The sequence below is a fragment of the Glycine soja genome, chromosome 1 (genome assembly GCF_004193775.1).
Source record: "Glycine soja cultivar W05 chromosome 1, ASM419377v2, whole genome shotgun sequence".
Taxonomy (NCBI): Eukaryota; Viridiplantae; Streptophyta; class Magnoliopsida; order Fabales; family Fabaceae; genus Glycine; species Glycine soja.
In genome coordinates this window covers 28,304,369-28,329,729 of record NC_041002.1, presented here as the reverse complement: position 1 = coordinate 28,329,729, position 25,361 = coordinate 28,304,369, and the positions used below count along the sequence as shown (strand labels likewise).

General features: G+C 38.0%; 1 protein-coding gene across 1 annotated transcript in view; it reads left to right on the top strand.

Annotated features, from left to right (window-relative positions):
- Positions 1-8,792, top strand: part of LOC114420967 — a 42,218-nt gene extending 33,426 nt beyond the window's left edge. The window contains exon 4 of the mRNA XM_028386733.1: positions 8,742-8,792. Within this exon, the coding sequence (XP_028242534.1) occupies positions 8,742-8,792 (51 nt within the window). The remainder of the gene's footprint in view (positions 1-8,741) is intronic.
- Positions 8,793-25,361: the final 16,569 nt, after the last annotated feature.

Below are 25,361 nucleotides of genomic sequence, written 5' to 3'. Positions count from 1 at the left end.
ACGACGAGTATACTGATTTCCAGGAGGAAATAGGGCGCCGGCGGTGGGCACCACTGGTTACTCCCATGGCCAAGTTTGATCCAGAAATAGTCCTTGAGTTTTATGCCAATGCTTGGCCAACAGAGGAGGGCATGCGTGACATGAGATCCTGGGTTAGGGGTCAGTGGATCCCGTTCGATGCCGACGCTATCAGCCAGCTCCTGGGATATCCGATGGTATTGGAAGAGGGCCAGGAATGCGAGTATGGCCAGAGGAGGAACCGGTCTGATGGGTTCGATGAGGAGGCCATCGCCCAGCTGCTATGTATACCGGGGCAGGATTTTGCCCGGACTGCTGCCGGAAGACGGGTGCGGATCATGCGCACCAACATGACCACCCTGACTCAGATATGGATGACTCTGCTGCTCAGCAACATCCTGCCCACCGATCATAATTCCGACCTCCCCATGCCGAAGTGCCAGCTGGTGTACGCCATCCTGACACGGATGAGCATCCATGTGGCTCAGTTGATCGCTGATGCCATCTATATTTTTGCAGGTATGGCGCCCACTAGGCACCCTTTGGACCCAGATAAGTCCAACAGGGCCCTGGGATTCCCCGCACTGATCACAGGACTCTGCCAGTCGTTCGGAGTCCCCGTTGCACCTACCAAGGTGATTCGGCCGCCCATCACCCGGGCTTTTATCGAGAAGTACTGTACCCAGAGACAGGCTCAGGGTGATGCTCCACAGGCCGCAGGCGCGCCCCCACCACCTCATCAGGCTGGCCAGGCTGGGGCATTTGACATGGAGCAGTATTTACGGCATTTGGTTCGCCAGCAGGCGGCCAACCACCGAGCACATGTACGGACCCATGATTGTCTGTACCAGATGAGCCTTAGCATGCAGAGCCAGGGCTTCGCTCCTTTTTCATGCCCTACTCCAGACCAGTTCAGGGCAGAGGTTGCATGGCCCGGAGATTGGCCGGAGGCCCAAGCAGGAGAGGCACCCCCAGAAGCTCCCGGCGATGGAGAAGAAGCCCACGAGGATGAGGAGATGGCCGATTTGCTTGACTTCTTGGGAGGAAGTGGAGACACGTGACTGGGAGATCCCCAGATTCATGTTTTCTTTCATATTTCTTTTGTCATTTTTATTCTATGTTATTGTTTTGACTTGAGAGACTAACGTTTGTTTTTGTTGTTTCGATTGTCATTTGTACAGCGCATACATTTTTGTTTAGATTGGTGCGTTAGTATTTATATATCATTACTATCGATGATGTTTGAAATTCTGGAACTGTGTAGAGTTCTTCGTCTAGGAACATCGTTCGAAAGCATATATGTAAAATAAACAAAAAAATCATCATAAAAATAAAAATAGAAAAGAAAAGAAAATGAAATGGAAAAGAGAACAAAAGAAAAGAAAATGAAATGAAAAAGAGAGCAAATAAGAGAAAAAAAAGAAGAAGGCAAGTAAGGAAAAAGGTGGAAAAAGAGAAAGTAAGTTGTCTAGCCAAAAATGACATGCTTTTGAAAAGAGACGATTTCCAACTTTTCTTTGAAAAAATTCATTGATCATAACCAGTTTTTGGAAAATGTGTATGCACCTGAAGGGTGAATGCTGTGAAGATTTTCCCAGACGCACCGAAATGGACTCGGATGAATGCACAAATTGATAAAAGAACATATTTTGGAAACATTGGGTTGATTTAAAATAGAGGAAATGAATCCTGAGCCCTAGCATCACATGACCATAAAAATTTGACACTTGAGTGTCCGCATAGGTGCATGCATGACCAGTTTTGCATAAAATTTCCAAATCATCATTTTTGCATTTGTGTCATGGAAATAATGTGGGGCATCCCTTTTTATCCTTGAACCAAACCAAACCCTGACATGTATCATGTCTAGCCATTCTACAAGCCTTGAGCCAAAATCCTGACTCACCATAAACCTTACCCTCGGAAGCAAAAAAAAAAAGGGAAGGAAAGGAAATTTCCAATCAAAGAGAAAGCAAAAAAGAAAAGAAAGGAAATTCCCAATCAAAGAGTGGGAGAAAGCAAAAAGAAAAGAAAGGAAATTCCCAATCAAAGAGTGGGAGAAAGCAAAAAGAAAAGAAAGGAAATTCCCAATCAAAGAGTGGGAGAAAGCAAAAAGAAAAGAAAGAAAATTCCCAACCAAAGAATGGGAGAAAGTAAAAAAAGGAAGGAAAGAAAGTTCTTGATCAAAGAAACTAGAAGAAATATGCAGAAAAGTCTTTTGACCAGACAATATCTGAACAATACAGAATCGTCACCAAATGAACAAAGGAAGGAAAGAGAACCACAACCTAAAATGGTCTTCTCCCTTTAATTACCAACCAAAATCCCGTGCGCTAGCAACCCTTTTTTCTCGCCCCGCACTAAACAAAAAAAACAGAAAAAAGAAAAAGCCAGGAAAATCAAAAGCCAAAAACACACAAAAGCCGAAAGAAGAAACCACCAAAAGAACCCATTCCCAAGGGAAGCCCTGTTGATCCATGATCACGCGTGTAATTTTTGATTTGATAGGAAATAATTTGCAAAGTCAAGTCATGACATATCTATGGTTCGGAATTAGGATGAAACACTTACCTGTGCGAGATTGATACACTTTGAGTGATTTTCTTCTATTTTGTCGAACCCAGTGTTTCCTCTAAATGTTCATTTAGAAACGAAATGCTAACATCCAAAATCTCATTTATGGTTATGGGGGATTTCATCAGCAGACTCTCCTTCCCCGGTAAACGCATTGTTTTCCACTCAAAATAAGCGTATGCTGCTCTAATCAGTTGGAATATTTATCTCGTTACTAAAGCATGTTTGCATTTTAGCGAAGAAAACACCGAGACTTTTTCAAGTCTCACAAGTTATCCAGAACTACGTAGGTCTGAGTTCCTCATTGGAGGATACGTAGGAGCAAGAGCCTCGCTTTTGTCGACCACACCGCCTTTTGTTGCCATAACTCAAGAGCTGGTAGCCCGCGGAGACACCTTACGGTTATCCGCACCTCGTCATTCAGTGACCCCAAGTGTGATTGATGAGCAGAGGCCAATGTGGTCATCTGGCCTTTTCCGGAGATGTCAGCATTTTCCGATGGAGACTTTTCAAGTCTCACAAGTTATCCAGAACTACGTAGGTCTGAGTTCCTCATTGGAGGATACGTAGGAGCAAGAGCTTTGCTTTTGTCGGCCGCCCCATAATCTTTGTCATACTGACCCTGAGGTCATGTGACGCGCACCCTTTTGTCATCCAGAGGCGGCGAGCCCGATGACAAGCAGAGACCAAGTTTGGTCATTCTGCACCCATGATACGCGGAGATACCTTATGGTTATTCGCACCCTTTTGTCATCCAGAGGCGGCGGGCCCGATGACAAGCAGAGACCAAGTTTGGTCATTCTGCACCCATGATACGCGGAGATACCTTATGGTTATTCGCACCCTTTTGTCATCCAGAGGCGGCGGGCCCGATGACAAGCAGAGACCAAGTTTGGTCATTCTGCACCCATGATACGCGGAGATACCTTATGGTTATTCGCACCCTTTTGTCATCCAGAGGTGGCGGGCCCGATGACAAGCAGAGACCAAGTTTGGTCATTCTGCACCCATCATACGCGGAGATACCTTATGGTTATTCGCACCCTTTTGTCATCCAGAGGCGGCGGGCCCGATGACAAGCAGAGACCAAGTTTGGTCATTCTGCACCCATGATACGCGGAGATACCTTATGGTTATTCGCACCCTTTTGTCATCCAGAGGCGGCGGGCCCGATGACAAGCAGAGACCAAGTTTGGTCATTCTGTACCCATGATACGCGGAGATACCTTATGGTTATTCGCACCCTTTTGTCATCCAGAGGCGGCGGGCCCGATGACAAGCAGAGACCAAGTTTGGTCATTCTGCACCCATGATACGCGGAGATACCTTATGGTTATTCGCACCCATTCTTTTGCTATCTGTAAGACAGAACGCTTGATAGCATGCAGGGGCTGACACAGTCTTCTGCACCTTTTGTTCCTCCGGGAACAACAAAGTCATTTACATGCGGAAATTTCATGGTCGCCCGCGACTCTCGTCAACCGAGAGGAGCGAAATTAGTGTCATACACTGATTTTCGGGGACCTTTGCTTGATGACATGTGACCATTCTTTGGTCCTTGTGAGGTGCTTGGCACCCATCATTAGGCAATTTGTGAAATCCTAGGAACGACAAGTCACGGTCACCCGCGACTCTCGTCAACCGAGAGGAGCGAAATTAGTGTCATACACTGATTTTCGGGGACCTTTGCTTGATGACATGCGACCATTCTTTGGTCCTTGTGAGGTGCTTGGCACCCATCATTAGGCAATTTGTGAAATTCTGGGAACAACAAGTCATTTGCATGTGGAGATTTTATGGTCACCCGCGACTCTCGTCAAATCGAGAGGGACGAAATTAGTGTCTTATCTTTACTTTTCTTTTATCTCCAATAAAAGACAAGTAAAGAGGGGCAACTGTCATACCCTAATTTCGTCCGGGGACCTTTGCTTGATGACATGCGACCATTCTTTGGTCCTTGTGAGGTGCTTGGCACCCATCATTAGGCAATTTATGAAATTCCAGGACATGCCGAAAAACCAAAAAAATGTTGATGCACAATCCGTAAGTTTCCGTGACACACCGGAAATCAAATGGAAGCATCGTTGCATAATTAAGTGAGGTTCCGTAACATTCCGTAAGTCAAAAAGGGGATGATTATGTAATCCGCAAGGTTCCGTAACATTACGGAAAGAAAACAAGTATCGTTACGAAATTCGTAAGTTTCCGTAACTTTACGAAAAAAGAATCACCAAAAAACAGCAGAGGGGGGTGTACTTAGTGAAAATGGGGGTGCAAATAGCACCCAGGCCCATTTGGGCCCTCCAGAAGATTCCTCCAGAAGGCGGTTGCTTCTGGAGGAAGCAACCCTGCTCGCCTGGGCGAGCTGAGCTCGCCTGGGCGAGCTGGGCGGCAACCACCTCCCCTATTTTGCTATAAATAGGGGAGGAATGCAAGAAGAAAAGGGTCCACCCCCTTAGGCACTTCTCTCTCTTTGGAATTTGCTTGGAAAAATTGTTTCCGTGAAGAAAATCTAAGCCGAGGCGCTTCCGAAACGTTTCCGTAACGTTTTCCGTGAGGAATCTCGCAAAGGTTTGAACCGTTCTTCGACGTTCTTCATTCGTTCTTCATCGTTCTTCGATCTTCAACGGGTAAGTACCTCGAACCAAGCTTTTCGATTCATTCTATGTACCCGTAGTGGTCCACATTGTGTTTCGTGCATTTTTATTCTCGTTTTGTTTACTTTTTATACCCCCTGTTGACATGCTTAAGCCATTTCGCTTAAGTCATTTCTCGCTTAACTTAAAAATAAAATAAATTTCCACCGAACATTTGAATTGTATTATCCGTTAACTTCGGTTAAAATCAATTCCGACCGTTCGGTCGTGCCGTAACCACGTTGGAAATCAAAAAGAGGTAAAAAATAATATAATAATCAAAAAATATCTTTTTAGTAAAATAAAGCGGAAAATCAATCGGACGTTTTCTCTTTGGGATTTCTCATTCTTAATCGAATTGATTAATAACTAAGGTGAAACTAAGGCTAAAATCAACTCGCCTAGTCAAGCTCGTCCACAAAAATAGGCTTTTGAAGTTTGTCATTTCAATTTCTCACTAAGTAAAATGGATCATTTTTAAGGTCCAACGCCTTAAAATGATCACCTCTTAAAGTAAAAAGAATCACTTGATAAGAAAGAACTACGTAGGTCTGATTTCCTCATCGCAAATTGAGGAATACGTAGGAGCAAAGGGAAACACCCTTGTCGACCACAAAAAGAGAAAAAATATAAAAAGGGTATAAAGGATATAAAGACATATAAAGGGAACATAAAAAATCAAAGTCATGTTTGCACATTCGATTAAAGGCTGTCGTCCCTTGGGACGGACGTGTGGGGTGCTAATACCTTCCCCGTGCGTAAATACAACTCCCGAACCTTTCACTTAAAAGTTCGTAGATCGCGTCTTTTCCGGTTTTTCCGACGTTTTCCTCAAATAAACGTTGGTGGCGACTCTGCGCGTATTCCTTTCGTGGAACACGCATCCCGCGAGTCTCGCGTCGCCCTCCCGCCGAAGGGTAGGTTGCGACATAAGGCTATGGTAAAATTTATAAAGAAAAATATTTTTGCTCGATTTGGAGTGCCTCAGATTTTGATTAGTGATGGTGGTTCGCATTTTTGTAATGCTCAGCTTCAAAAGGTGTTGAGTCAATAAGGTAGCATCACCCTATCACCCTCAAACTAATGGCCAAGCTGAAGTATCCAATAGAGAATTAAAGAAGATACTAGAGAAAACAGTGGCGTCAACCAAAAAAGATTGGTCAATCAAATTGGAAGATACATTATGGGCTTACAGAACTGCATACAAGACCCTAATTGGTTTATCTCCTTTTCAACTGGTGTATGGGAAATCATGTCATTTACCAGTTGAAATGGAACACCAAGTATATTGGGCTCTAAAATTCCTAAATTTTGATGAGAAGGCATCCAGGGAGCAAAGGAAGATTCAACTTTTGGAATTAGAAGAAATGTGACTGACAACGTATGAATCTTCAAAAATATACAAAGAAAGAGTCCAAGCCTATCACGATAAAAAGTTGTTGAAGAGAGATCTTAAACCAGGACAATAGGTACTACTTTTTAATTCAAGATTGAAATTATTTCCTGGTAAATTGAAGTCCAAATGGTTTGGACCTTTTGTCATTAAGAATGTTCGGCCTTATGGTGCAATAGAGCTGCATGATCCACAATCTCAAGACCCTGACAGAACATGGGTGGTGAATGGTCAAAGATTGAAACTATACCATGGTGGAGAGTTTGAGAAGGCAAACACCATCTTGCATTTTATCACCCATTGAGGTATATGTGTCAAGCTAATGACATTAAAGAAACGCTTCCTGGGAGGCAACCCGATGCTGATTTCTTTCATTCTGTTTTCATACATTACATAAGTTAGAATATGCTTGGTGATCATTGAAAAAGGGGTTTATTAGCTTGTTTTTAATGATAAATATAGGGGTTTCTTTTAAAAGGGGACCGATCTTAACTTCGAAATTTTTTTCTGAAAAATAGTCCTCTCGCTAAGCGCAACCTTTCTGGTTGAGTGCATGTCTTCAATGCGCTAAGCACGTCGTAATGGCACTGAGCGCATCAACCCTTGCATCTTTAGATATTTGGGCTAGTTAAGCTGATCACGGCTGAACTAAGCCAAATTCAGCTCGGTCTGAATTGGGCTAAGCCAGAGCCATCCGCTAAGCGCGTCATGTTTAGTGGCTAAACGCAGTCACCTTGTGCTAAGCCCTATTCTTTGCGGCCTAGATAGCTCTAAGTCCATACCCCTCTATATGTAGCATGAAGTATATCATCTAAGCCAGCCATGGGCCCGGCTTAGTGAGAGTTGCAGGAATTTTCATCTGCACAACTCGTTGAGCGCGCCTATTTGCGCTAAGCCCAATAAAAAAATTGAATTTCAAAATTTGGGCTTGGGCTCAGCGAAATGGCCTGCTAAGCGAGCATGTTGAGAAACCAAACATATCTCGCTACTGCTTAGCGGCCGCACTCGTTAAGCGAGTTGGTCGAAAAATAGATAAGTGAGTGTAATAGCAGTTGCACTCAGATTTTCTAAAACACATCCCCTGCAATCTCTCTCTCTCCCAAATACTTGCGCATTGCATTTGTGCATCCTTCTGGCATCTTCTGTTAGTCTTCACAAAGCACCTCTGATCCAAGTAAGTTCCTCACTTTATTTATGCTTTTGCTTTTGTTGAAACCTTAGGATAGAAGACATAAGGTTAGCAATTTAATTTTTAGGATTATTTTGTAAATAGAATAGATAAAAATTAGGACTTTGTTAAGGATTGTACTGTGTGGGTACATTTGATGGTTTTTCATGTTTGATAGGTGCCTTTTAGAGGCCTAAAAAGAGAAGAAAACAAAGTTCGTTTTTTGTGTTTTGTTTGGAAAACGCGACGAACTCGCTAAGTGCGGCTGATGCGCTAAGTGAGTTCATCAAAAGTGCGTGAATGTATGCATTCACAGGCAAACTCGCTAAGCCAGCCGTGCTGCGCTAAATGAGTTCATCTTTTCAGATGAATGTTCATCATCTGGTATAAACATGGCTAAGCGACATCTTTGTGAGCTAAGCCACCAAAACTCGAAAAGAGACAACACGAGGGCTAAGCGAGTGTCGTCCTGCTAAGCCCGAGTAATTTAGAAAAAAATCTGAGAAGGCCGTCACGCGCTAAGCCAAGCTGATTTGAGCTAAGCGCAATTCCTTGCAGCAAGTGATTGGCTAAGCGTGTCTGATTCGCTAAGCCATATCACTTAGACAATCTTGAAGTTTTGACAAGCGCTAAGCCGGCCCTACTGAGCTTAGCGCAATTCATTGCGACAATCTTTGGGCTAAGCGCATCTAATGCGCTAAGCCACTGTGTGAAATAATTTGCTCTGGGCTAAGTGAGTACCTATCTTGCTAAGCCGATTATGCAAAAAAAAATTTGTTGTCATAACAGGCTAAGCGCAACTTGTTGCGCTAAGCCAGTTTGTTGCTTTGCCTAAGGTGCGCTAAGCCTGCAGTATTTCACTAAGCGCCTACAGTTAAATTCAGCTTTCAATTTCTATTTTTGAACTTGAATAAATTCCAGTCTAATGTATTTTTGGTTCCTTTTATTTCAGATGGCTTCAAGAAAAAAGAAGAGCACTGCTTCTAGGCCACAGGCTCAGTAAGATACCAAGAGATTCCAATCCTTGGAAGCCTAGAACCGATATACTGATAACATTATGGACTGGAGGATCCTTCCGGAAAGGAATGTTAAGATTTATCATACTGAATTCGACGAGTTTAAGGCAGAGTTGGAGAGGCGTAACCTACATAAACGCCTCGCCAACCTTCAGGAGGGAAGCATAGATGTGGCGGTGGTTAAAGAATTCTATGCCAACTTATACAGCCCGGAAGACCAGAGCCCTAAGCAAGTGAGGGTGAGAGGACATTTAATCAGGATTGATGCTGAGAGCCTGAATTCCTTCTTAGAGACTCCAGTAGTCTAGAAGGACGGTGAGACACTGCCTACCTATTCCAGGTTTTCGAGGATGAGGATTGATCCTCAAGAGTTTGCTGCTCGTCTCTGCATCCCTGGTAGGGGTTTTGTTTTGAATGCAGAGGGCCATCCTTGGAAGCTTCTAAGGAAAGATCTCACCACTCTTGCACAGATATAGAGTGTCCTCTCCTACAGCAACCTGACTCCCACTTCCCACACCTCTGATCTTAATATGGATAGAGCCAGGTTGGTTTACGGCTTAGTCATAGGCATGGACATGAAGATCGGAGCCCTAATCTCAGGTCAGATTTCTTCCATTGCCTAGAGTAACTCCTCTATGCTCGGATTCCTAGCCTTAATCACTGCTCTATGCAGAGCTAGAGGAGTTACCTCTGACAGTCTGACCTATGAGAGCCTAAGCCCGACCATTAACTTGGCCTACATTAAGAAAAACTGTTGGAATGTGGATGATCTGGCAGTTAACTTCAGAGGGGCCAGGAAGGTAAAGGCTCGACCAACAGATGTTCCTTCTTCTTCTGCACCACCAGCTCCTCCCACTTCTGCCACGCCTACACCAGCTACCCATGACTCTCAGCGCTTTGAAGCCATGCTTCAAAGTATTCATTAGCGACAGATTTTATTACTGCAAAGCCTACAGGTGGTAGCTCTTCCAGGGTCCATTCTGTCAGTAAAACAGTTCAATGAGAAGGTATCCTAGCCTAGAATCGTACCTTCTATTGTGAGAGAGGGTGAGGGCCCCAGTGCCCAGGTACAAGATGCGTCTTCTGAGGCTACCATCCCTGGAGCTTTTGATTTTTCAGGTGCAGGAGTAGAGATGAGGCTGACGAGGCTGTTTTTCCTGAGCCAATTGTGCCAGTTATACATGAGACTGTTGAAGCAGGTGAGTCACAATTGAAACAGGAGGTTGCTACTCCTGAGAGGACACCACAGACCCCAAAAGATCCACCCTCACCAGGGATAGAACTATCTTTTGCTCAGCAGGTAGCAGATCCTCCTACACCAGTACATGAGAGACCAGCTAACCCTTCTACTCCCATTTTAGAGATACCAGAGGACCCTACCACACCGGCCCTGACACTGAACACCACTCTTCCAGCCACACCTGAGCTTCAGTTTTCAGATGAGGAGGGGGGACGAATTACTACTCCTCCGGGGACGCCAGTGTTACATTTCGATGATGAGGAGCAAGATCAAGATGAATGACAGGATTTGATTACCTGTCCTAATTACTACTATTATAATTATATCGTTTTGAGTACATTTCAATTATTATGTTTGCGTAGTATAGTGGTTGTATGGTTTTAGTACATATGAACTATTATGGTTTGTGGCATGTGAATATGGTTTACAACATACTTTTTGTTTTGGAAACATTTTGAAAGTCCTGATGCATAAAGAACAATTTAACTTGACTCTTTGAAAACGCAGTGTTGATATGAGTTTGAAATGGTGATTATGGATTGAATGCATGGTTGAAATGAAGATTGTGTTTTATCATGAGTTTGAGCAAATATGTATGATAGACAAAGAAAGAACAAGTGTGTGAGCTTGCAATTAGAAATGTTAGTCAGTAGACAGATTGATTGAGAAAGAAAAGCTTAAACCATAACCTGGTGAGAGTGTGATCTTAAATTGTGAGTGAACGACTAGCATTGAGTAATATTCTTTGTATCAGTCTCTAAATTTTAGAATGAAATGCATAAATTTGAAAGTGATGAAGGCCATTGTTCTATTTGTAAACTACTTGACCAGAAAGCTTACCTGTAATTATAATTGTATCCTTTGCACCCTTTGTGAGCTGAATTAAATTTTCAAATTGAACCCTGAACTTGAAATGAATATCTCCAGCTACCCTGTGTAAATTCTAGGAGGGCATATGGTTTAAGGCAATTTGCCCCAAATTTGGGGGAGTTAGTTGGGATGTGAAGTAAAAAGGCAAGACATTTCAGCACATACAACAAATAAGTTGTGTTAAAAAAAAAAGAAGAGAGAAGTAAAATACAAACAAAGAGAGTGTGTGTTGTTGTAATAGGGTCAAATGCAAGGCAAGTGAGTAAGCTGAATAAATTGAAAGAAAATACATTGTGTGAGTCTAGGATCCATGCTCTCTTAGAATTTAAGCCTTTGAATCCTAGAAAAACTAATAATTTTTGTAGCCAAGCCTCACTACAAGCCTATGAAAGTCCTTCTGATTTTGTTTAGGCATTTATGACTTTATGACATGACATGAAGTACAAAGGTTAGAACTCTTGTTGGTTGTTATTGCTTAATAGCTTAACACTTGAGCGTGAGGGAAACAATAGCCGTGAGACTTTGGTTTAAGCTACTTTCTTTAATATTTTTCTTGTGCTTAACTTCATCTAATTGTATAGCATACGTTTTGTTCTTCTCTTTGAATAACTGTATATTTGGTGAAAAACAATTGATGAGGACATTTTGTTTCATTTTGTCATCATGCACTCAATATTTTGTAGCAAGCACCTTTGTAAATTGTCACTCCATGTTTTTGTCATGTGAGGACAAGTGAACTGTTCTCTATTTGCTTGAGGACAAGAAAATCTATAAATTTAGGGAAGTTTGTTAGTCGTATAATACGACTAACTTTTGCGTAAGAAACTTGTGTAAATTGTATATAAATCCTTCCATTTATGGTCATTTTGTAGTGCTGTAATTACTTTTTGTTAAATGTAGGTAATAAGTACTTAGTATCCCATTCTGTGTATTTAATGATCATTCCTTTGCAATTTCAGGCTAATTAGGCAAGTTTGGACTAGGCTAAACATGCACGAGACATCGGGGTTTAGCATTTCAGGAGACAACATAGAACACATGAGCATTGTTAGGTAGAGAAGATCCTTTATAACATCAAGGACCCAGTAGGAAGACCGACACGTTGTATATCTGTCTTCACACACTATTATTCACGTGATCTGCCTTTTTAATAGTTTAGTTTACATATCTGTCCATACCCCACAGAAACCTTTTACAAAAAGACGCTTGTATACTAAACCACAGCTTTACCAAGTAAAACAAGTTTCCCGAGAGTTCGATACTCGGTTCTTACCATTTTATACTACTTGGGCAATTCGGTGCACTTGCCGGACCACGAACAACTGTTGGGAGAAGTTAACCCTGACACATGTGGTTGATGCATTGTTAAAGAGATTTTCACAACTAAACATGTGCAATAAAATCACCTTAAAGACTAAAGTCCATGAACTTGTATTTTTGAATACCACTTCAATGTGTCCCCCTCCAAAGAAAGTAAAAACAAAGAATACACCGAAGTCTGTGAAATCTACCAAATGTGAACCTTCAATGTGAAAGCGTGTCTATGAAATTAGCACGATGGTTGGTAGTTCGTGAACTCTGAGTGTGGCTCGCAAGGTTGCTCATAACAAGAAGAATACAAAAATGGATCATTATATGCATGAATTTCGTGATGAGTTGCAACAATACATTCTAAACATTAAAGATGTCACACTAGATGAAAATTGTGGTTACAGGGCAATCGCAGCTTTACTAGGCTAAGGGTGAGGAGTCTTAGTTTCTCATTCACCAAGATTTGTTCGAAAACATCAAACATGGCACTCTCAATGTTCAATTATTTGGCTCAGAAGAAATACTGTTGGAATTAATATCCTCTTTGTACATTCAACGTGGCCTAGTACCTAAAGTGTAGTGGATGACCATTCCTGACATGGGTTATGTCATTGCTAATAGGTATAATGTTGCATTGATCCACTTATCTAGGCTGCAAAGTTGGACTTTCTTTCCACTTAGGAGTCCTACACCAACTGCATCCCATCTCATTTCAATTGGATTTGTCAATGAAAATCTTTTGCAGGTATATTTTGTTAACTAAAGATACCATTTACTTTTGTAAGCTAATATTGATTTATTCGCTAACTCCATCTTTTGTATGATAATGTGGACTTCTTTAAGGGATAATTTTCTCTTGCCTCCTGTTGTAACACAATGAAAAAGATACTACACACCTAAAGTCCATCCATAGCAAAAGCCTTATATGAAACACATTCAAGATTTGAACTCAATACAATTTCAATCAGCTAAAGCATCTCAATATGTAGTAGACCTTTTTAAAGATTGAAATAATTTTAAATGTTCAATGGGTATCTAATTAGTTTTATGGATGTGTATCTCAATATGTAATAGACATTTCTATGAAATTTCATTTAATACATAAGTTATTCCTATATGTCAAATAATCTGTCAAACTATTAAAAAAACAAAAAAATGTACAACGAAATTATGATTCCGTTCCACAATGTACAATAGAATCATACTTTTGTTGTACATTTTTTTTTACTGATAAAATTTGCACAACGAAAGTATGATTCCATTGTACACTGTGCAATGGAATCATACTTTCGTTGTGCAAGTGGTATTTAGCCCCCCTTGCACAATGGAATCACAATTTTGTTGTGCAAGGGGGCTGCGAAAAAATACAATAGAATCACAATTCTATTGTATTATATATAATGAAGTCGTGATTTTATTGAACAACATTTTCTGCACCCCCCTAATGCAGCACAATTGTGATTCCATTGTGCATTGCGGGTGAGGGTAAATTTGGAATTTGTGAATGGTGGTAGTGTGCTCTATTTCGAGAAGTTTGAAGAGTACCATAAAGAAAAATTGGTTATTCATTTCAGAGATAGGAAGACCAAGAGGATCCCGTAGAAATCAAGTTCATGAGCGAGGACACTTCATCGGGAGGAATGCACATATTGTAAGCCTCGAGGTTAAAAATCGTAATAGTGGACTCAACTTTGCTGAAAAATCAATTATGCTGGATAAAGATAACTCCTCTAAGACATCAAAAGGGTTTTCTACATCTAGAACTGGGAAATCCAAATATGGGGTTATTGATGAACCCATGCACAAAACGTCTGAGGTATTCCTGATTGCATTAATTTTTTATATTTATTTACTAATTGTTTATACGTCTGAGGTATTCATGGATCTCTCCATTTTTCTGACTATTTTCAAATTGGATATATATTGGTTGGTCGTGTATTTCATTATATTTTGATTATTCAAAGTTTCATTTCCTATTTGATAGCTTTGAATTCCATATTCAAAGATGCAATTGAATCAATTCAATACATTTCTTGTGTACCATGGGTGCTATATTGATTGAATTAGATTTCAGATCATTCTACAATGATTGACTGCCTCTATTATGTTGTTGTTAGTGAATACAATTATTTTTTGTTTTGTGTCTTCCAAATTATTCCCGCTAGAGTTGTAGACCCATTTTTTATGATCCGTTGATAAAAAAGATTCATTCTCTTCATAAAAAAAAAGAGGTAGAACAAATAAAGAGTGGTTTTTTTTATTCATCCCTGAAGTTGATAACTCATTCAAGAAATATTTTTTACCCAAACCAAAGGAATCAATAGAAAAAGAAAATCCCTTATGATACACTAGATCTAGCTCTCTTGTGATACACTAAATCCCTAATGTTTTTTAGGCTAAGGATATACTTATTTACAGAACTGATCAATGTAAGTTTTCTTTCGCTATTTTGATTAAGGGTGGGTGTGGGGGGACATTCTTAAAACTATAGTAGATATATCTTTGCAAATTGTGTTTCAATGGATTGTGGCTTTCTGGTACAACTTGTAGCTAAGTTATGTCATTTGCTAATAATATTTCTTTCTGCTTTGTTGGAAAAAAAAGTTAATCATAAGGATTTTATTTGGTGATTTTGAAGAATTGCACAACTGAGTTTCGCTAAAATAAACAAAAATCCAATGTATAAATTGGAAACTCAAAAGGTAAGAAATAAAACAAATGTTTATTTTGAGAAGCAAAGCTGATCCAAAGATTGAATTAATATTTCTAATGTTGATTAGGAAAATTAGGGATATAGTAGACTGCAAAATGATGTGAGTCAAAACTCTAAGGTTTATACTGGAAATCCATAAACTACATTAACTTCAATTTGAAACTCTTTATTTGTTAAAGTTTCTCTTTTGCATGTGATGCACTATTTTTTCTTCAAGACTGACATGTTTACATGTAAACAAAATGTGGATGATTAACAATTCCTATTAGTAATTATGTGTGTGTTCAACAATATGCATTCTTGTTATTTTAATCATCTGTAAGGGTAGTTTAGTCTTATTTTTTGTTGTCTTTATATTTCTCCTTTGTCTCTCTTGTACTTTAGGACTTTGCATTTCATTGAATAGAGGTGAACCTTTTCATCCCGCTTTTGAACTCTTTCCTTTTCCTTCTCCCTCTTTGTTTGTATTTGCATTATTAATATGGTATCTAGAGCAACTTCGATTCAAGCCAAAAATTTTGCAAATACAATTACCATCCATCTATGGTGTAGTTTGCATAGTCTGCATTTCACAAAACAACAGGTTTTTGATTTGCAACTACATATTCGTTAATTGTTGGATCCAACAACTTTTTGGACACAAGTTTCAGAATATGTGATTCTTTGTTATGTTTGATTGGATTGTCAATAAGAGGTTTGGAGAGGGAGAAGCTTGGTTCAATAACAACTCTATTTTTTTTTTTTTGGAGTTTTCAGGTTCTTGGGGCTTTTCACCTTCTTGTTCCAATTTGTGCGTATTTGCAATAGTTGTTGTAGTAACAACTATTTGGATGATCCATTTCTAGTTTTTTTGTTAACCTTACTTGAAGCTTCTCACTTAGGATTTTGATTGAATTAGGTTCTTCTTTGTTCTTTACTATAAATTGTTAGCAATGACAAGTGAAAGTGATGATTCACTTCAATCTATTAGTGGACAATTGAATGGGAAAAATCTTCCTTATTGGAGTTATGTTCCACGAAATTTTCTTAAAGGCAGAGGATATGGGAATTTGTATCTAGAACCTTTATTAAGCCAATAGATAAACAAGATGAAAAATATGAAACTGAGTTGGAATCTTGGGAAGCAAACAATTCAAAGATAATCACTTGGATCAACAACTCTATTTCACGATCGATAAGGGTTCAACAAGCAAAATATGAATCAACAAAGGAGGCTTAGGATCACTTGAACAGGTTGTATGTGCAGTACAACTTTGCAAAACATTATCATCAGTTCGAGATTGATATTTAGGCTCTTCAACAAAACAACATGAGCATTAAAAAATTTTATACTTCCATGTCAAACCTTTGGGACCAATTGGCTTTTACTGAATCTATTGAACTACAATCATTCAAACCGTATATTGATCAAAGGCAAGAGCAACATTTAGTGTAATTCTTGATGGCTCTTCAAGATGACTTTGAAGGGATTCATGGATCGATATTGCACCTAATCTCCTTCTAAGTGTTGATTTTATGGTTAATGAATTGTTAGCTTAAGAGACTCGACTTACTAAAACTGAAAAAGGGAATATTGAAAAAGGACTTTTGTCCATTCCTAATGAATCTAGTTTTGCAATACCGTCTAACAAAGACAAATCTCATGAAAAGGATGATTATGATGAATGCATTTTTTGCAAGCAAAAGAGTCATTGAAAAGCTCAATTTCCAAAATTGTTGAACAAGTCACAACCTCCTTAGTTGAAATCTCTAAATCAGTTGGTTCAACAAAATTTCAAGCCTACAACACCAAATATTGTTGCAATTGTTCCTCCATTCAACTATCTTGGTGTTGAACATGTAAATGCTATTGAAGGCATTTCTTTCTCTTTACTTTTAGTATTTGATCTTGCTAAATAGTTTCAAAAGTTCCTTGCCTTACAGGTTATGCCATGTTTGCTTCTCCCAGCATAAGTTTGCCTCCTCTAGCTCAACAGGTATATCTTCTCATATTTGTATTCTTAACTCTAGAGTCTCTCATCATGTCATCTAATTTTAAATCCTTTATGTTGTTACACCCTGCATCACATATGTCGCAACCTACCCTTCGGCGAGAAGGCGAGGTGAAAAGCCAAAATGCGTCTTCTCATGAAGAAAACGTGTGGGAGTCACCACCAACATTTATTCAAGGAAAACGTTAGAAAAAACCAAAAAAAGAAGTTTGCACACGGGGAAGGTATTAGCACCCCACGCGCCCATGACAAGGGACTGCAACCTTTAATCGAGTGTGCAAAAATGTGACTTCAAAATTATTTATTTTCCCTTTTTATATTTTTTTTTATCTTTTTGGGGTTGACAAGGGTGTTGCCCTTGCTCCTACGTATGCTCAAGTGTGCTGAGGAATTCAGACCTACGTACTTCTTTAAGTCTGAAAGTTTGTGTGTTAAATTGATTTTATGTTTTTTTTAAAAGATTGATTTTAATTGCGAACAAAAAGTCATTTATGGCGTTGGACCTTGAAACGATGTTTTAAATTTAAAAAGCGGAGAGAATCGTTAAGGCGTTGGACATTGAAATGATCTTTTAAATTTGAAAAGCAAAGAAAGTCATTAAGGCATTGGACCTTGAAATGATCTCGAGTGATATTTGATAAAAAGATGTTTCGTGCTTTTGTTGAAACTCAACATAATGTTGTTATCAAGTGTTTTAGATGTGATCTAGGTGGTGAATATACCTCTAATAAATTCTTTGAATTACTTGTGTCTAATGGAATTGTTCATCAAACCTCTTTTACTGATACTCCTGAACAAAATAGACTCGCTGAAAGAAACCGCCATCATATTATTGAAACTACTCATTCCCTTCTTTTGTTAGCTTTTCTTCTTAGTGAGGTTCGGGCAGAAGTTATTCTTACTATTGTGCATGTCATTAAAAGAATTTTATCTTCTATTACTTTAGGTTTGTCTCTTTTTGAAAAACTATATGGTTGTCCTCTTGATTATTTTGTCTTGAGAGTTTTTGGTTCTACTTCCTTAGTTATTCATCCACATGTAGAACACAATAAATTATCCTCTCGTTCAACAAAATGTTTTTTTCGTTGGTTATGGTGATGATCAGAAAGGATATCATTGTTATGATCTTGTCAACGAGAAACTTTATGTCTCTCATCATGTTGTGTTTCTTGAACACATACCTTTGTATTCTATTCTTTCTTATTTTCACAATGTCACAAAGTATGATGTCAACTATATAGATCCACTTGCCAAAGATGTTGTCTCTTCTCCTATTCAAGTGAATCATAACTCAACTATCTTTAATTTTGAGTTTGGTATGTTTCACACTAGTGGTTATTCAAATCCAGATGCCCTTTCTACCTCAATGGCTCCCAAGAACCTCTTGCAATTGTAAATCTTCCTCCTCCCCGATATCCTCATTATGATTGTATGTCTATTAAATTACTATATTTTGCTTATTCCTTTTATTCAAATTATTTTGCTTCCTTGTTAACCTATATTCATAGTCTACCGAGCCTTCTTCCTACCAAGAGGCTATTCTTGATCCCCTTTTCCAACAAGCTATAGTGAAATACAAATAGCACACTAGAAAGAGGTGTTGAATAAGGTGTTAATATATACTTTGGAAACTATTTCACAAGATGAATGTTTTCACAGAGATTTTTATCACAAGGGATATAAAAAAAAAACTCTTGAAAGAGTGTCCAACAACACTAAACATAGTTGAACAAAAACAAGCTTAACAAATAGTGTCCAACAACTAGCAAATAATTTTCACAAAACATATGAGCTACAAGGTGTCAAAGAGGCAACTTAAGAGAAAAACAAGTCATAGTTGAAGCTAGAATAAAAACACAGACTTTATACTGGTTCACTTAAACTCATGAGCTACAACCAGTTCTCCTTCAAAACCTTGAAGGGTTCCACTAATAAAAAAAATGTATTACAAACAAGTATTTTACTCTTTCACTTCTGGATACACAGTATTTTCTAGGCCACTCCTAACACATCCTTAATCTCCCCTGAGATTAAACAAAACCCAAGTATTTTTATCACAAAAGCCATTCCTAGCTTTCTAAGCAATAGTTTGAATTGAATACAATATTCAAAGCTCTCATAGAGAGGATACACAATAAGCTTGAATACAACAAAAATAACTTTGCAAGGCAAAGGTTTGCTCTTTTAACTTAGTGTGCGATCCTCCAGGGATTTCAACAGATTTTCAACACTTGATATTCTATTTATAGGTTTAAGAGAAATGTATATATTGTGGGATTGGTGCCTTCCCAAAGATATTCATTGTCATACAGCTGCAAGCTTTGCCACATGTTAGCATGTAGAGGAAAGAGAATGAACAATAGTATAGTCAATATGTGACTTTTTGCTCCACTACTTGTACGATAGCGGTTTGCAGAGAATATCCTATTTTGAGTTGTTCTCATACACACATGAAATTAAAATGATTTGAATTCAAATCGCAAGAGGAAAATACAAATATTTCAGAGTTTCTAGAATGTGTATCAATCTTGTGAGTGTGCAAGTGTACGAGCTCATATTGGACGTTAACTAACTTGGATATAAATATGTTTGTGTAAGTTAGTTAGTCCCTTTTTGAACATTTAAATTGCACAACACATCGGATGTTGGTTTTCACAAAGATTCTTGGACACTTGTTTAGTTACAACTCATTGGACATTGTTTTCCCCTATAAGTAAAACAAGTACTAATTCTTTGGATGATAAAAGAGTGTATCAATTAATACTTAAGCTATGGAATTTGTTACCAACACATGATTGGACATTGTAGTTCCAATAAAACTGAGTGAAATCTATTAGTTCGGTTCATACAAAATCTAATATATTTGTTATTATAAAAAATCATAGAGATTTAGGGACCTGACATCATCCAATGTCTTAGGTTCTAACATATAGCATAGGAACTTTCTATTTTGCACAAGACAAATGCTTTGGATATTGTCTCTCTTCCTCCATGAAAAAGTGCAATTAGATGTCATTGGGCCTACAAGATGAAAACCAAATTTGAAGGGTTTGTAGAGAGATACAAAGCTCGCTTGGTTGCCAAGGTGTTTTCCCAACAATATGGTATGGATTATGAAAAAACCTTTGCTCATGTTGCCAAAATGATCATTATTTGCACTATCATTGTTGTTGCTTCTGTCTATCAATTTCATATCTCACAAATGGATGTTAAAATTGATTTCTTAAATGGTGATATTCAAGAAGAAGTGTATATGGTTTCTCTCCCAGGTGTCTCTCATAATCTGAATGAAATTTGTAAACTGAAGAAATCTCTCTATGGTATCAAATAAGTTCCTAGAGCTTGGTTTAAAAAGTTATCCATTGTGATTGAATCCCTTGGCTTTCATTCTAGTCCCCATGATTTTGCATTTTTTGTTAGGTGTACCTCTCCTGGGTGTATACTACTATCATTATATGTTGATGATATGATTATTGTTGGGATGATATTGATGGGATAATGGAGTTGAATTACAATTGGCTTAATGGTTTGAGATGAAAGATTTGGGTACTCTTTGTTACTTTTGGGGCATTGAAGTTGCATATTCTCCTAGAGGTTGTCTTCTCTCTCAATCTAAATACATTGCCAACATCCTTGATCAAGCTCGTCTCTTTAACACTCAAACCAAGGAGACCCCTCTTGAGCATATGTAATGCCTAATATACCCACTTTGTATCGTACTCTTGTTGGCAGCTTGGTGTATCTTACCATGACTAGACCTAATATTGCCTACGATGTGCATGTGGTTAGTCAGTTTGTTCTTTCTCCCACTACAACTCATTGGCCAGTTATTTTTCACATCCTTTGCAATCTTTGAGGCTCCCCATTTCATAGTTTTCTTTTTTGCCTCATCTTCTTCCTTGGAGTTATGTGTTTTTTCTTATGCAAATTGGGATAGTAATTCCACTAATCGTAAGTCTACCATATGGTTTTGCATCATTTTGAGGGATTCTCTTTTTTTTTTGGAAAAGTAAGAAGCAAGTAGTTGTGTCTAAATCTTCAACCAAAGTCGAGTACAAAGCCATGACATCCACTACTATAGAGATTGTCTAGTTGAGATGGTTACTTAACTCTATGGGTATCTCTCTTTCTACATTGACCCCATGCATTGTCACAACATAAGTGATATCAAAATCAGTCATAATTTCGGTCTTCCATCAGCGCACCAAACATATTGAGATTGATTGTAATTATACTAGACATCATTATCTTCAGGGAACCATTACTTTACCTTATGTCTCTTCCTCCATGTAGTTTGTTGATTTGTTCACAAAACTTTATTCCACTAAGTGTTTTCGCTTCTTAACTAGCAAACTCTTCCTGTTGATGCATAGTGAGTTTGTGGGGGGAGTTAATAATATATATTTTTGTTATTTTACATACTAGTAAAGGTAGTTTAGTCTTATTGTATGTTTCCTTTATATTTCTCCTTTGTCTCTCTTGTACATTAAGACTTTTCATTTCATTGAATAGAGTTGAACCTCTTCATCCCTTTTGCACTCTTTCCCTTTTATTCTTCCTCTTTGTTTGTATTTGCATTGTTAACATTGTACTCATACCATTTAGTCTATTATCACCAATTTCATCCTGCAGTGAGTTTTCCTTCATGACTTCAAATCAATACACTACTACAATATGTAAAATTAATCCTTTTCTTACTCTTATAATAGAGATTTTTTTTTCTTATTTTTTGTTTGCATAGCCAATCTTTTTAATGATTGGTGCATAAATTATTCGTGACTGGTGTGTTTTGTTTGTGATAATGTGACCTGAGATTAGGTATATGTTCAAGGATAGATAAATTTTAAGAACTGCAAGTTGTTTATGTGTCTTTCATTGCATATCGTACTTTGCAAGTCATATTAGACCTTGATAAGGTATGTGTAATATCATAATTCTTCAACTATAAGTGTTATCATGTACATTCATTATTTTTTATTTTCAACCATTGTAGGATAAGATTGAACTTCCATTTTCATTAGCAAAACAACTAACTACAAATAGACGATTTGATGAATTTGAACTTGAAGACAACCAATCAATTTTTCATCGTGTTGATTTGGAAATTGAAGGAGACCTTGCTTTTCTCAATCATGGGCTTCATCTCTTAGGATGTCTCTACAAACTTCTTGGAAAACACATCTTGCTTTTAAACATTAATAGTGATGATCTTTGTGAGCTTCGTATTTTTCATCTCGGTGGTGAAGAAATATATTATCCTCTATTTGAAGATCGTGATTGGTATCTAGATTTTCAGTACTATCAAGACCCTGATAATTAGAAGGTTTAATTTTTTATTTCTTTTTTGTTGATATTTATTATCTTTTTTTTATACAAGACTCATTAAATTCTTATATGTATGGTTGTCAAATTATTTTTAAGTTATATAAGGTGGCGATGAAGGATATTTGGAATGGGTTGATTTGATAAAATATTATTTATGTAGTCATCTTAGTAGAAATGTAATGGTTTGATCCAATGACTTAATCTTGCTCTCAATATAAACACAATTTAAAAATATGGACTTCCAATGACATATTGAACCCGTGTTTTATTTTCTAAACTCATTGGAGACTCTTGATATCTATTTAATATGATTTCGAACATGTGAAAATGTTTTCTTTAGTTTGAATTATATTAGATTTTAGAAATTTTCACATGATTGGGTTTTGCAATTTAACTCTTATTGATCTAAAGTTTTGAAATTGCTTTAAACATGTTCACATGTATAAAGGCAAAAATCACAAGGGGGATTGAATTGTGATTGAAAAAAAAATTGCAACCTTTTTTCTAAGAACAAAGATATCATTTGTATGTTAAAAATGAAGAAATAAGGTTTTCTTAAGAAAAAAGAGATAAATGATACATAATAGATTGAAAAACTTGTTTTCAAAATAGCTCAAATGTCAACCCACAGTTAGTACTGAAAACAAATAACAAGAAAAGCAAATGCACATAGAATTTTATATTATCACTGAAACTACGTCAAGTTCTTAACTACCCACCAAGTTTTACATCCCAAGTATTTTTCACCATCACTTCTAGCTCTTACACAAATCTTATAACAAGCTTTTCACATCCCAAGTATTATTTTCTACCAAGCCACTGATGTAGCTCCATGTGGAGCTTGTAGGCCTTGGATCTTCTTCAACAATGGAGTCCTTTACTTCTTGAGGTATGATTGCAGCAGAATGGAGAAGAAGAAGAGTTGAGAGGAGACGCCACTTCAAGGAGAAGATGAGTCTAGAATAAGCTCACCACCATAGGAATCCATAGATAAGAGCTTGAAGGTAGGAGAAGATGAATGAAGGGAGAGGAAGAAAAGAGCACGAAATTTAGTGCCTCTAAAGAAGTTTGAAGTTTGAAGTTTAATTCTCAAATGATCAAAGTTAAAAAAAATGCACACACAAGACCTCTATTTATAGCCTAAGTGTCATACAAAATTGGAGGGAAATTTGAATTTCTATTCAAATTTCACTTGAATTTGAAATTGAATTTGTGGAGCCAAATTTTGGAGCCAAAATTTCACTAATTATGATTAGTTAATTTTAGCTATGGTTCAGCCCACTAATTCAAGATCAAGTCCAACATATGATGTGGCATGTAAAGCATGAAGAACATGCACAAAGTGTGACTATATGATGTGACAATAGGGTGTAGCAAGAAAATGCTCACCTCCCCCTCTAAAATTTAATTGGATTGGGCTTCTCCCAATTTAATTAAATTTATTTTCCAACACACACATCAAATATTCACTTAATGCTTGTGAAATTACAAAACTACCCCTAATACAAAAACTAGTCTAGGTGCCCTAAAATACAAGGGCTGAAAAATCCTACATTTCTAGGGTACCTTTCCTACATTATGGAGTCCAAAAATAATGAAACCTTAATCTAATATGTACAAAGATAAGTGGACTCATACTTAGCCCATGGGCCCAAAATCTTCCCTAAGTCTCATGAGAACCCTAGGGCCTTCTCTTGCATCTCTGGCCCAATCTACTTGGAGTCTTCTAACTAATGCCCTTGCAGGGTAGAATTGCATCATTCTCTCCCCCCTTGAAAAGGATTTGACCTCAAATCCCGAGGTTCTTGAAACTCCGGGCTTTTTTCCTCAACACCTGTAAAAAGAACAAAAACATATATATTAGTGGTGTTTGGTATGTTGAAGTAAGGTAAGGTCTGAAAACCCATTTCCTGGGCATCTTCCCATGAAGGAACATGGTTCCTCACCAACTCAATGAGTGGTGCTACAAGTATAGAAAAATATGGGACAAACCTTTTGTAAAACTTTGTGAAGTTATGGAAGCCCCAAATTTTCCTTATACTTGGTTGAGTGGGCCACTCAGGAATGACCTTTATTCTCTTAGTGTTCATGGGAACCCCTTGATCACTATTTAAAAAATTAAGAAAAGTAATACAATAAAACATACCTTTTTTGTATTTTCATGTTGATTATTCCTACCCAAAAGTATGACAAGCCTAAGGTGTCCCATATGAGTATCTAAGTTTGTATTGAAACTAAAAATAAGAACAAACCTACTTAATGAGTCCCTATGTACACAAATCATGAAGATGTTGGGTGCACGAGTGATTTTACAAAAGAGGGTTGCACCACTCAAAACATTCATCATACCACCTATTTTAGGAATTTGGTGCCTAATAATACCTATTTTGGGCACCAACAAAGCACAAGGATTTAAGCTCTAACGAACCAAACCTCCATCCAATAACTCCTTTACTTGAGGAATAAACTCAAGCCTAAGAGGTGTGGCAATGCTAACAAGTGTCTTTTTACAAAGGAGAAAATGTGGAGGTTGTCTAAGAGGGGAAATTTCTTTAATATTTGTCTTTATTTCAAAATGCCTTTCCTTCTTAGCTAACCTCTTGGAGGAGACACTTACCTCCTTACACTTCTCCTTAACCATTAAAGGTTGTCCTTCTTCTTGGGGATAGATTTCTTCACTAAATTCTTCCCCTTTTGCTTCTTCACTTTCACTAGAGGAAGGTGAAGTAGTAGCCTTGTCTTGGCTACTATAAATGTCTTGGCTCCTCATAATCATGGTTTTCTTGGTGGGGCATTGAGAAGTAATGTGTCCTCTTCGAAGACATTTAAAGCACTTTATAGAGCTAGTCTTTTCTAGCATACTAGCCTTAGGGGGTTGTTTTTCTATTGTCTTCCCCTTATCATCTTTGGGCTTAGAAGGTGCTGCCCCTAAGATGCCTAGACCTTGGTCTTTCTTTGGATAAGAATGAGATCCATAAGATTTTAAAGTAGACTTTCTTTTAAGTTTTTGCTCTATCCTTATTTCCCAATCTAAGTAAGCCTCTACATTCTCCTTCCCATGGAAGTATGGGAGGTTAATGTTAGCCTCTTGAGGCTTTCTTTCATT